Here is a 14,615-nt window from a genome sequence, read left to right on the forward strand (position 1 = left end):
ACTTGGTGAGTGTAGTGGGAATACGGAATGGGTGGTGGGAGAGGGTATTTCTAAATACCAGTTTTGACCACGTGACCAGCTGTAGAAACAAGGACTGTAATTGTTATGAGTATTTCTTCCTTGTATATGTGCATGCGATATTTTTGTTTTTTTCACTTATAAAACATAAGATGTAAATGGGGCTAGTATGTTTTCGGTTATACATGTGTTAGTTGTATCACGTCAGGTTCAAGTATGACTTTGTAATTGTCTTTATTTAGAGATTGTGTAAGGTTTAATGTGATGTGTACAGGTGCCAAGTTGACAAGGGGTGGACTGTGATGGTTAAGGTTGTGTGTAAACACGGGTGGGCCATGATTCTCAGTTATTTGGTAGTTATGTAATGATGCAGTTTGTCAGTTATGTAATGATGTAGTCATCCTCCATAATGTGATCTGAAGTGACTGGCCAGTCAGTTTTAAGGGGCATTTCCTCAGGGGTGTGGCCTGCCTCAAGTATCTATATGGATGTTCTGGCAAAGCTCACTTGCTTGCTCTGGATCCTGCCCCTGGCTTGTTCTCATCTGACCTTTGGTTCTTGAGCCAGCTGCCTGCTGTACTGCTTGCAGATCTTGGGATTCTTCAGCCTCCACAGCTTGTGAGCCAGCACCTTGCCATCTTACCTGCTAATCTTGGATTTGTCAGCCTCAGCAGCCCATGAGCCAGTGGCCTGCTGTCTAACCTGCCAATGTTGATTTTGTCATCCCCTGTAGCTACATGAGTCAGAAGCCTCCAGCCTGATGCCTGATCCATGGACGTGGGACTTGCCAGCCTCTACAATCATGTGATCCATTTCCTTGAGATAAATTTCTCTCTGTGTTTATATATATACACATATGCTTCATCGGTTTTGATTCTCTAGAGAACCCAGCCTAAGACAGATGGCTAAGATAAAACAAAACAATAAAAACCAGAAAATAACAAATGTTGGCAAGGATGAACGGAAACTTAAATGCTAATCCATTGCTGGTGGGAATGCAAAATGGTGCAGCCATTGGGGAAAACAGTGTGGCGTTTTCTCAAAAACGTAAAAATAGAACTACCATATGATCCAGCAACTCCACTCCTAGGAATACACACAAAAGACTTGAAAGCACAGACTCAAACAGAGACTTGTACAATTTATTGTAGCACTCTTCACAGAAGCCAAGAGGTGGGAACAATAGAAATGCCATACGATCCAGCAATTCCACTCCTAGGATTCGCCATGGCAAAAAGGTGTAAATAACCTAAGTGCCTATCAACAGATAAATGGATAAACAAATTATGGTACATACACAGAATGGAATACTGTGCAACATTAAAGAACAGTGATGAATCTGCGAGACATCTCACAACATGGATGAATCTGGAGGGCATTATGTTGAGTGAAATAAGTCAATCACAAAAGAAAAAATATTGCATGAGACCACTATCATAAATACTCAAGAAAAGGTTTACACACAGGAAAAAGCAATCTTTGGTGGTTACGAAGGAGTGGAGGGGTGGGAGGGGAAATCACTAACTAGATAGTAGACGTGTTAACTTTGGTGAAGGGACCCAAAAAAAAAACCAAACCAAACCCACTGCTGTTGAGTTGATTCTGACTCATAGTAACCCTACAGGACAGAGTAGAACTGCCTGATAGAGTTTCCAAGGAGCTCCTGGTGGATTTGAGCTGCTGATCTCTTGGTTAGCAGCCGTAGCACTAAACCACTATGCCACCAGGGTTGAAGAGAAAGACAATAAATACACAAGTCAGCACAACTTGATCAAGGCAAACTCACAGAAGCTTCTTAGACACATGCAAACAACTTGAGGGACTCAGTTACTGGGGCTGAGGGCTGGGGACCATAATCTTGGGGGACATCTAAGTCAATTGGCATAACATGGTTCATAAGAAAATGTTCTACATCCTATTCTGGTGAGTAGCGTCTCAGGTCTTAAAAGCTTGCGAGCAGCCATCTAAGATACATCTATTGGTCCCATCTCATCTTGCACAGAGGAGGATGATAAAAGCCAAAGACACAAGGAAAATATTAATCCAAAGGACTAAAGGACCACATGAACCACAGCCTCCACCAGCCTGAGCCCAGAACAACTAGATGGTGCCGAGCTACCACCACCAACCACTCTGACAGGGATCACAATAGAAGGTCCTGGACAGAGCTGGAGAAAAATGTAAAACAAAATTCAAATTCACGCAAAAAAGACCAGGCTTAATGGTCTGACAGAGAGTGGAGGAACCCCTGAGACTATGGCCCCCTGACACCCAAGTAAGTCGGAACAAAGCCACTCCTGAAATCCATCTTTCAGCCAAAGATTAGGAAGACCCATAAAAGAAACAATAATACACAAGTAACATGCTTCTCAGTTCAATCAAGTATACGAGACCAAACGGGCAACACCTGCCCCAAAACAAAGACGAAATGGCACTAAAAGCCAGGAAACCTGGACGAATGCACACGGGGAACCAGGGGTGGAAAGGGGGAGAGTGCTGACACATTGTGCGGCTTGCAACCAATGTCATGAAACAATTTGTGTATAAATTTTTGAATGAAAAATTAATTTGTGCCGTAAACTTTCACCCAAAGCACAATTAAAAAAGAAAAAAGGTAGAAACAACCTAAACGCCCATCAACAGATGAATGCATAAACAAAATATGAAACGTACATACACTAGAATACAACTCAGCCTGTAGGAGAAGTGAAGTCTTGATACATGCTATAGTTACTTCACTGGAAAAGGCAAAAGAAGCAAAGATATAAAAATTAGCTTACTGTTTCCTCAGCTTTCATAATGGCTGACTTGGTGTGCCACTGTCATGTTAAATTAAGAAAAGTCTTAACACAAAAGAATGTTTTGGGAAGGCCACTGGAGCTGGTATCTAAAGAAGTTATTGTAGCACCAAGATAATAAACAGGAACGAAGGAAACGTACTCTGGCGAACTAAAAATGAGTAGGAGATTGACATGTAGGAGATGCTCAGGTGAGTATCAATGTGAACGGAATAACCAAAAAAAACAACCTAACCTGTTGCCGTCGAGTTGATTCCGACTCATAGGGACTCTATAGGACAGAGTAGAACTGCCCCATAGAGTTTCCAAGGAGCGTCTGGTGGATTCAAACTGCTGACCTTTTGGTTAGCAGCCGTAGCACTTAACCACTACACTACCAGGGTTTCCGTGAACAGAATAGATGACAGAATTAAAAGATCAAGATGTTAAATCTGATTAAAAAAAACAAATGGTGTTTAGAGTGAAGACAGAGGTGATGCTCCTACAGGGATGAAAAAGGTGAATCTCGGTAATTCTTGAAAAGGGGCAAAAAGCAGAAGAAAGGCCACAAGGTGTCTAGCACAAAAGAGGCCATATTCTAAGTTTGACAGCACCAGATTTTATCTGATTATTTGTATATTAATCAATGAGCCCTGGCGGTGCAATGGTTAAGAACGTGGCTGCTAACCAAAAAGGTCGGCAGTTTGAATACACCAGCTGCTTCTTGGAAACCCTATGAACCAGTTCTACACTGTCCTATTGGGTTGCTATGAGTCAGAATCGACTTGACGACAATGGTTTTTTTTTTTTTTTTCTGGTTTTATATGGAAAATAAAAAAGGAAGAACAAAAGGTGTAACAACAGCCGAAACCTGGGCCCTGTTTTCCAGGAGTTAGGCTATAGGGTTCAGTCTGTTAGCAACACTTCGAAATAGAAGTGAAAATTCCATCTTGCAAGATAAAACAGATTAAGATGAGATGTTTTCTAATTGGACATTTTCGGTTTTAAAAACACTTGTCTGTATGGCTTTGATATCTTTTAGCTTTCTGGTTGACCCTGGAGGTTGTTTATGTTCTGAACAAAGGAGACTTAAAGCTGTGTTTGCTCCCATTCATGGATCTCATTAGGCATGTTGGCCTATCTATAATAAATCATGGGCTTAGGTTTTCTTTGTGAAGGTAGTCAGAGGCCTTCAGGCATGAGTGAGTTATTACAACGTACTCTCAGAGTTGGGGATGAATTATCCTGATATTGTCAATTGCTTGATAATTTTGAATCCCCAAAGCTCTCCCTTGGTTGTTTTGTATTGCACAAAGATGACACTTTACTCAGGCTTGTTTGCAGACATGATTCGCATTCTGTTGTCTACGGCATAAGGAAATCATTCTAAATTCAGCAAAAGTGCCAGTTTAACTAAAAAAAAAAAAAAAAAAAGTTATTTTCCATATCCACAAAAATGTTAATCAGATTCTTGTTAGAACATGTGTAAGAACTGGTTTTCATTGTCACAGCTCTTGATGTCAGATTACTAAAATAATTTATGTTTTGTTGTGGGAATGTGGGTGCCTGCAAAACCTCCCAAGTCACATGACCACCTCTCAGCCCACACTTTTTCATAACACTTAGAAATTATTTGTATTTTGTGGTAATGAATGAGTGGCAGGAACAGCAGAATTTCAACATGACCTTTCTTTATTCGATTAAACATATTCTCTATTTATTCTCAAAAAAAAAAAAACTACTTTAAGCTAAGCAGCAATAAACCATGATAATTTAGAAAACATGTTGAAATTGAGAGTGAAGAGAAATGTTCTCTACATAAACCACACTGTAAACCATAAAACTTATTTTTGTCAACTGCTTCTCATGACGGTGGCTGGGAACTTCACATTTCTACTACAGTAGGCAAAAAGCATGGAAGGGACACCCTCCCACACACCACATCACATCTCTATACATCCACACTAAAAGCATTACAGCTAAAAGTGCTGGATGTACTGTGTACACTGACACCAAGAGCTGAAAAGTCACACCAACATTACCTTAAACTGGCTTATCTGTGTAACCAAGGCCACTCCAGGTGTCCTTTTGCCCCCAAGCCACACTTACTGGATCAGGGTTAGCTCACCCAGAGAAAATCACTGCGCTGTAATCTAGGAAGTGGGAACTTTTCAACGCACTCTGGTTAAAACAAGCCAAAATAATATCCTCTGCCAAATTATGATACACAACTGATGTATCCATAGGATTGTGTTCAACACCACTAATCCACTTCAAGATGTGTTGGCGGTATTTGATTACTTATGAAAATGAGTGGTGTGAAAATTTACAATTGTTTGAAGAGGAATATTTTAAAACCAGAAAAGTGATCTTTAATATTATATTACAGTAAACACGAACATGACAGAGACATGGCTAACTTTCTGATCTTATCTGAGGTATACGTTCCATACAGTTGACTAGATCCCAGAAGTTTTCTAATACAAACTTCCTCCTTCTACGTAAAGATCCTAAGAAGTTAGCGCAATCTGGTTCTTCTCCCTGCAGAAAGGGTATTTAGTTTGGGATGTAATGTTTTAAAACAATAATACAAACCTCCTGGGAGAATACCACAATAAATGTCTCAAAAACCACTCAGTTAATCTCAGGGTATAATCTGGCTGTTTTAAATTACTGCGGGGAATATTAAGGGCCTTAATGACACCATAGCTGCATAAAGCCAAAGAAAGCTAGAAAGAGAGGCCAAAAAGATGAGCTCAGAGCCAGCCAAAGTGACAACAAACATGTGGCTGTTTACTAGGATTGGAGAGGTTTAGTCTGCAGATGTTTGTGGTCTCTAGAAGGTTCCAGAGGAATGAGTTGTTATGAAGGTTTGCAGAGTTTGATGAGAGCAAGATTCTCCTTGGAGATGGCAGGCCCCAGGACAGCGAGGCCCAATGGTACAGACAGAATTTATAGATTTCTGTGGTCAGATCATACTCTACTGGTCCCACAATGTACATCAACAAATTAATATTGTATGGATGTCATTTCAAAGCCTCCTAAAGACGAGAGTCATTATTGAAGCCATTAGAGCACAGATGGTTCAAACTATATGCAGATATTCATACTTGCATTTTTGCATTATAGCTGCTTTTTTTTTTCCTGTTGAACTGTAATGAATTGTCTCATAATCTATTCCATCTTCTTGCCATTAGCAGACTTTGAATGTTCACAAATAGGAGCAAAGAACTCATTTTCCAGAGCTTTAATCACACAAAGAGGGAATGCCTAATTCTCTAAATGAAATGGTCTGTGATCACTGAAGCAGAGATTTAATATATCACGGCAAATTAGGTAGATTTTAATAAATTACTTATCTCCCTGAATACTTTACATATGCTTAAGAAGGAACATAGCCTGTTTGCAAACACTGAAAACCCACAGCCTATAAAAATCCTTTGAAGAAAATGACAAATAAAAAAGTAAATTAAAAAATGAAATGCATTATATCCTAGCCCTCTAGAGACAATTCCTTCGCAGCACTGATTCACGGCTCCATTAAAAATATCAATTAAATCCTTCAGTGAGATTGGGTAAAAGCTAGAAAATGAACTTTCTGAGCTACTTTTCGAGGATCTGGTTATCCAGATACACCCAAGCATTGTACAAGCTTGATGTAAATTTAAAAAAAATGATAAAAAGATACTTCTTTCGGGTCTAACTAAGCATATCAGAATTTGAGTCGCATTTTTAATAATTTCTTTCTATGTCATAAACTAAGTTTTCAAAATGTAAATTATACGTGTGTATATATATCTGTATCTATATATCTCTTTATATACACACACCCCTGGATCCCATATCACCATTACAAATAAAATAATACGAGTAGGAAGAACTGTAATTTTTAAGAGAGAAGAACAGAAAATCTGCGGTAATTTATTAAGTTGGTGCCACATCTCATTCTTTATATTTAATTGATAGGGATTGCGTGCATCAAAGAAAATGCATACTGAGCTTTAATGTGCATAAAATGGATATTAGCATTTTAAAGAGGAAGATTAACACATTAATCCAAGTAATTTTCATATATTGCTTCTAATAAAATCTTCACAGTGTAAAACTCTTAATGAGGCTAATCACAGGCATCCCATTTAGTGGGATGATTAGGGATCACATAAAAGTATTTCTTTTTCATAGATTTTTCTAAGATTTATGCTTTTTGCTTATTAAAAATAAAATGGGAATTGCATTGCAGTTCTTCATAAGAAAATGTTGAAAATGCAAATAGACTTTCTCAGGCTATCATGTAGGTATAAATTATTGAGAAGGTGTTGGCCATTGTGGAGAACTTAAATCCTGATGGTTGGCAGTCATGGGAAGTAGGGAACAGAAAAATAAACAAATGAAAAAGTATACAGAACTTAAACACTTCGAAGCCAGGCCCTCCCTCCCAGTTTCCCATGAATTATAGATTACACATGCCAGTGTAATTACAAAAATCTCATGGCGGAGCTTTCAAGCGCGCATTTACTCAGGAGTGGGAGAAGTCTCTGGAGCAGTTTCCTTCAGGTCTCCAAGTCCTCTCTGTATTCCTCGTAGACAGACCGGAGGGCATACAGTGCTTCGACTGTTATCCTCAGCTTACCAATAGTTTCACCATCTGCTCGGACATCCAAAACTGAGGAGAAAAAGAGCAGTACGTGTTAATATTGTTCAATAGATTGTTCTTCAGATAGGCTAGCTGAAACAGTAGTTAAAAAAATGAAAATAGCTCTTCAAAAGTCCGAAGTCACTGCCCTCTCAGAAATCTCAAAAACAAAGCTTGTCATGTGTGCATGAAGAGACACATTTAAAATGTATTGCATAAACATGTCCACACTGTTTGTGGTGCTGAAAAACTAATGATCTAGTCCTGACATTTACCTAGTGAAAAGGGACAGTGATTCCCACATAGAATCATAATTTTTGAGCTAGTAAGAAATAAAAAGTCTAAAAGGGATCAGGATACTTGGTTCTAACATATAGTGTTAATAACAAATTTCAGAAAGGCAAGCTGCTGGGCATGATCATAATTTGGAATGGTTATTTATCTTTCTAAGAAAAACATTCTGTTTAAAATAAATCTTATGTGAAACTGGAAAAAGCTAAGATGGCAGATGCAGGCATCTGAAGGTCTGTGGATGGGCCCTGAGGTTCCATGAACTGATGCTGCTGCAAAGTGGATGTAAACTTTTGAAGGTACGTTGGCTTTTCTTGGAAGGGCCACAGCTTCCAGTGATGCTCCGAAGGTAAAACTTTTGACTGAAGCTTTGGACCTACACTGAGCCCAGGGGTGGTGGCTAGATGGGATGCAGACGCAATAACGGAGACCCCATCCCTCTGTGGACAATGATACTTGCTAGAGACTAAAGGCCAGAACCCTGGACTTCGTAAGTTTAAAAGCACTTGAGAGTTTCCTGTTTCTATTCCTTGTGGCTTTCCTTGGACTTTAATATGTGTATGTTTCAATTGCAAGAAAATTTATAAGGAAACCTTCCAACAGAACTTGCTATATAAGCCTTAGGTGAAGACATGAGCAGTCAGGGAGACTGCAGTAACACACACGGCTCCTTAACTCACTTCTCCAAAGTTTTCGCCTCTTCTCTGGGACTTCTCACTTCTGTGCCTGGCACAGGTCAAAGCAATAAAATCCTGAGCTGACCAATGCCTCATCTTCTGACTCTTTCCCAAAACAAAGACACAAGCTTTGTACAGCTGTGTATGTCACATCAGTGTGGTCATATGTGGCCTCACGGAATGATAGATGGGTAACTAAACAGAACTGACTGGAAAAAAGATTAAGAACATAAAGCAGAAATCATTTGGGATATTTCTGCCAGACTCTCTTGGTCCTGGTATCTTTAATAGGGTTTCGGTTAATATTTTAATCCTCTCATCTTTTTCTTCTGCACCTGTCAAACAAAGTTGTGACCAAATGCTGTGTGGTTAGAGATATGTACACTTTCCCGAAGGTTTTCTCAAGTTTACAAATGAGACTAGGAATCAGCCTCCTTCCTCTCTTTATCGCACATAGCCCCGGCATCCCTGATCATGGTTAAAAAAAAAAAAATCTGATTCATAAAGTACAATTCCTTCAGCATGTTCTACATATATAAAAAGGGGTGGAAAGTAAGGCACTGTTGGGAATCACACCTGGTGAGGTGAAAATCCAGGGGAATACGTTTTGTCAGGAATCTTTTACTACACCCTGAATTCTGATGGCAAACCAGTGACCGAAGCTATTTAGAGTTATTTGCAGTGACTACATCACTGGATTTTAACACTGGATTGAAGAGAAGCCTTAAGAAAGACACTGTAATTGTCACTCAGAATAACCTGCTAAAGCTAAAGTTGCTTTAACTGGAAATAAGGCTTGACAGCATGAGGCTTCCACGAACAACATTCAAACACAAACGGCCAAATTTTTATCACACCCTCTACCAACACTAAAAAGTTCCTTGTGAAAGCTCAATTAATTTGTAAAATTTCTGTTATTTCAAAGGAAGGCAGAAGGGAGGGTGGGGGAGGGATGTGGGGAGAGGCTTCTGGCTTCAACGAAAAGCCAGCTTGAGCTTGCAAAGGATTCAACTCATGTGTGACTTGATGTCCTTGCAGCCAGTGAAAAGAAGGTTTTAATAAAGAGCTGGGATTCTGGCAAGTGCTGGTTGTACAAATTGAACAATATGTCCTCCTGTACCGTCGATATCTTGCTCGACGATGTCTCTCCCTTCCAGAAACATGTCAGTTAGGTGGATGTTGGCAATGCCGATGTCCTCACACTCCAGATCCTGCTCCTCCTCTGGGGGGTCGCTGACCACGGTGAAGCGAAGACTGAGGACACAGAATGAACACCGAGAGTCACCGCAAAGTAAGAGCACACCACCACCAAGCAAAACTCCCACATGAGCGTTTATCACCAAGTGTGAAACCTCTAAGTTTCCAATTAGCCCAAGAAAAAGAAAGTGATACTCATTTAGTAAGTTATTATGTGAACTATTAGAATTATCACAGGACACCCAACCTTCAGATGAACATTAATTCACTTTTCTAAGAACTGATTAACATTTATCTCTAGAATCACAGAAAATTACTAGGCAAAGACAAGGGCCACAATGTTCAGTCGATTACATACTATCTGATCACATTCTGACACATTTACTTTTAATGCTAAAAGGATGAAGTAAATAAAGACCTTGGAGGTAGGGTCAGCATTTTCTGTCGAAATGCAACAAGGTTTAGTACAACTTTGGAGTTGCTACTAAGCAATTAAACCAAGAGTGTGTATTCTACAAAACGCACGGATTACTACGCTCCCTGGGTAGCATTCTGAATCATGTTAGATAAATGTTGTAGCTCTGCCCAACAGCTATATTGAATGTTTGTATTACTTCAGCAATCTTTTTAACTTTCAATCATCACGTCCAAGTTTTATTTTACTTTTAAACACATAATTGTAGGGCTCTGATGGAACTGATTTGAATTAGTGGCTTGTGTTGGGGCCAAACACACTTGGATTGACCAAATGACAGGAATTTACTGTTAAGAACTCTTTTGATATGTCTTGGCAGGATAGCTTAAACCATGCATGCTTGTAAACTTTATAATTTTAAACTTTGCAAAATGTATCCATTCCAAACCAGAAACAAAAAGAGAAACATAAAAATCTAAGTCTCTGAGAGATCAGGCCTTGAAAAATAATCAACAGTAAAATCCTTTCAAAATTCTTTGAGGTAAACAACACGATATTTTTAACTAATTTGCTGAAAATAAATGTTCGACATTCCATCCTTTTACTAAGTTTCTGCTTTTAGTTAGCAGTACATTTCGATTAGAAAATAGACATTCCTAAGTTGAAATCAAAGTTGACACTTATTTACACGATAAAGATTTATGAACAGTGTAGGTCCTGGCCTGTAAGTGGATAGCCAAACCCAACCCATTGCTGTCGGGTTGATTCCACTCACAGCGACCTCACAGAACACAGCAGAACAGCCCCCTAAGGCTTCCAAGGCGGAAGTCTTTGCAGAAGCAGACTGCCATATCTTCCTCCCGCAGAGTGGGTGGTGGGTTCAAACCACTGACCTTTCAGTTAGCTGCCAAGCGCTTTAACCACTGTGCCACCAGGGCTCCTGTAAGTGGCTAAGATGCATAAGACAGAAGGATTAAGATGAAGTAGTTAAGAGCATCCATTCTGGGTTCAAATTTCTGCTTTTCTACTTATTAGCTTTGTGACTTTGAGCAAATTACTAAACCTCTCTGGTTTCAGTTTTCTTACCTGTGGAATGGGGATAATTATACCTACCACATAGGGCTAACGTGAGGACCAAATGAGACGATACATATAAACAGTGCCTGAAACATAGTCAGCACTGAGTAAACGTTTGCTATTTTTATTATATTACCATTTTCTAGTATTGGTAGAACTGCTTAAGCTTATTTCTAAGGGGAAAGAAAAAGAAGCCATGGGAAAAGCTTGGTTCAACTTAAAACCCAGATTCCCAAATTATACACTCACTTTATCACTCAATTAAACACGAATGATGGTGAAAAAAATTACCCTAAAATGAATATGCTTAGAAAAATGGCAAATAAAAGTGATATATTTTTACATTATTTTATTTCGTGGTGAGTACACATATAACAACATTTTGCCATTTCAACTTTTTTTATATATATAATTCAGTGACATTAATTACTTTCATCATGTTAAAAATGGTATTTCGATGCACATTTTATATCAAGAGACTTACAGAAAAGACAGAGGCTACACAGATTGTAATAATGATGTTAAGTGTTATCCTTATACAGTGCCTCACATGAGTCAGAATTGACTCAACAGCAATGGGTTTAGTTTTTTTTTTTTGGTATCTAAGAATCATGTACACATCAATTTACAAATGCAGGCTATTACTCCACTGAATGTGTGAAAATTCTGAGGTTAAAAAAAAAAAAACCTTCTAAATGTCAGAGAGAGGGCTAGAAAAAAAAAAAATCTCATTTTAAATTCTATAGAGAGCAAAATGAGATCACAAAGACCAAATTTAGAAACCATAAAGCTAAGAAGAGAGAACACTCAAATATTTTAAAATCCACACCCACCCACCCACCCACACACACACACACACACACACAGCCTCCCTCCCTTATATCTTACCTGTCAACCTGCCAAAACATGTTCCATGTCCTCAAGAATGTTAGTCTAGTCTGAGGACCAGGACCTACATGTGAAGTAGGTGCCAAGTAGCCAAGCAGAGATAAATACAGAAAGTGCTACCTCCGTTGCTCCTGCCTCCTGATCCCACCTCCCCATCCTGCATCCCTCCACTGCTCCAGCTCCAGCCTTGCTAGCCTCCCCGTCAGGGCCTAGAACACGCCTCTGTATATTCCTCCAGGCCTGGAACTCCCTCTGCACCAGGATCTTCCTGGGTACCTTGTGACGTGACTGGGCCCTCTTATCCTTCACTAACCAGCTTAAATGTCACCTCCTCAAGATTTGCCTTCCTTGTTATTTTATATTTTAGCACCTTGTTTAGTTTTCTCCTAATACTTATGAAATATGTAATTGGTTTATTTACTTGTTATTGTTTATCTTCCTCATTAGGATATAAACTCCACGAGGGCAGAGAATTTGCCTTGTTCACCATTTTACTCCTGATGCTTTGTATAAATACTTGTTGAATTACTTTGTGAGCTGCAAAATAAGAGCCTTTGTTGAAGGCTGGTACAGTTGGGGAAGGTTTCCTAGAGAAGGGTGACCTTGGGCTGTGCCTTAAGATTCAGATCTCAAACATTACTTGCTGTTATTTAGGAAAGTAGAAGGTACTAAAACTCCTGAAATCCTTTAGCACGACTTTCACTTCTTTCCTCATTCTGGACAAACCCATTTTTATATAAAGCAGGACCATGTCTCACACAGTGCACGCTGCTGGCTGTGTTAGATCTGTTCAATACAATACTGCTAACAGAAGAAACTAAAAAGGAACTCTGAGTTAGTGTCAAACCCATGACTTCAAATATATAAATTTCAAAGTGCCACTTTAATGTGTGTCTGCCTTGTTTAGTGACACTTGTATATTTGCAAATACAGCATGGTACAGGGTGCAAAGGCAGTGCATACAATTCATTATACAATGTATGTAACTTTACACATGTCAGGGAAGACCGGCCCCACTTCTCTAACTGTGGCGTCATCAATGTTCCAGAGGTTTCCTGTCTGGGAAAATAAATTCTCATAAACTAGGAGGTGCCTGAAGTCATGTGACCTCTGAGTAGTTCAATAAGGTGAGAACATTCACTCAGGTGAACTCCTTTTTTTCCTTAAGAAAGCCAGACCATCAAGGGAACAGGGAGGGACACGCCATCCTCTCCCAGGGTGGGGGGCCAGTGGAGTACACAGGCTCAGCATGCACTCAGCTGTCACGTCAGCCAGATGCCAGTCACCCTGCACTGGCAAAGCCACCCTCAGTTTTTCTCCAAAATGATACAAATACTTGTATCTCTGTGGGGCGTCTGGAGCTCTTTAGGGAAAAATGATGGGGGAGTGGGAGTCATTACAGTTACCAAGGATTTGTCAAAAAAAAAAAAAAAAAAACTACTTTGGTACAAATAAGTAGGTCTTGAAGGAAAGGCAGGTGTAAAATTAAAGCAGAGAATAATTAAAAAAAAAAAAACTTCTGAGAGAACAAAATCGCTCTTTTTCAACGAGGACTTCTACTCAGAGTACATTCTAAAAGTGTGGAGAGATAGACAAGTAAGACTAGATAGACTGACGAGTCCTGGCCCAGTGCTTGCCCATGGGAACAGAGCTCAGTCCTGGATGGACAATGATGGCCCAGCTTGATGACTGCAAAGGAGCAGATGGGATGACGTGGCCAATTCTGTTTAGCCACTAACCCCGGGGACCAGTGGTGTTTGAAAAAAGCTGAAATACACAAATAAGTAAAACTTGAGTGATAATGTACCCTCCTGGGAAAAACAGAACCTCAGGCATTAATAGCGTTTTAATACTCATTCATATGCAGCCACCATTTGTCTTTCAGGGGAGGCTTGTGTGTGGCTATGATGCTAAACAGGTTTCAGTAGAGCTTCCAGACTAAGATGGACTAGGAAGAAAGGCCTGGCAATCTATTTCTGAAAATCCTATGGTTCAGGTATGGCGAGGCTGCAAAAAAACAGGAACCTTTATCCATTGGTGGTGGGACTGTAAATTGGTATAGCCATTGTAGAGAACAGTTTGGTGGTTTCTCAAGAAGCTGAACAAATACCACACAACCCAGTATTAGGCATATACCCAAAAGACCTGGAAACAGCAACCTGAACAGACACATATACACCCGTGTTCACTGCAGCACTACTCACGATATCCAAAAAGTAGAAACAATTGAAATATCCATGAAATGATGAACGGGTAAATGAATGTGGTACACGCATACAATGGGATACTACTCAGCCATAAAGAGGAATGAGGTCTTGATTCACGTCACAGCATGGATGAACCATGAAAACATCATGCTGTGCAAAGTAAGTTAGTTGCAAAAGCATAAATACTCTATGATCTCACTTATATGAAATAAGCAACTATATAGAAACCTTAAGTATGTAATCAGTGGTTACCAGGGGCAGGAGAGAGGCGGAAGAGTGGAGGTTTTCTGCCTAGAATGCATTTAATGTATGTTAATAAAAAACCCCTTGCTGTCAAGTTGCTTCTGACTCATAGCGACCCTATAGGATAGAATAGAACTGCTCCACTGGGTTTCCAAGGAGCGGCTGGCGGATTTAAACTGCCGACCTTGTGAT

The 14,615-nt window shown here is 39.6% G+C and overlaps 1 protein-coding gene across 5 annotated transcripts in view; it reads right to left on the reverse strand.

The window, feature by feature from the left end:
* Window positions 1–1,150: 1,150 nt before the first annotated feature.
* RPGRIP1L (RPGRIP1 like) overlaps window positions 1,151–14,615 on the reverse strand; it is a 123,204-nt gene continuing 109,739 nt past the window's right edge. For 2 of the 5 annotated variants that reach the window (XM_049864188.1, XM_049864186.1), the window contains exons 25-26: window positions 9,517–9,650; window positions 4,219–7,458 (exon numbers count right to left, since the gene is read on the reverse strand). In XM_049864188.1, coding sequence (XP_049720145.1) covers window positions 7,346–7,458; window positions 9,517–9,650 — 247 coding nt within the window. In that variant the 3' untranslated portion in view covers window positions 4,219–7,345. The other 3 variants (XR_007514646.1, XM_049864187.1, XM_049864184.1) reach the window with 3 other exon arrangements.

This window comes from Elephas maximus, chromosome 21, assembly GCF_024166365.1.
Source record: "Elephas maximus indicus isolate mEleMax1 chromosome 21, mEleMax1 primary haplotype, whole genome shotgun sequence".
Lineage (NCBI taxonomy): Eukaryota > Metazoa > Chordata > Mammalia > Proboscidea > Elephantidae > Elephas > Elephas maximus.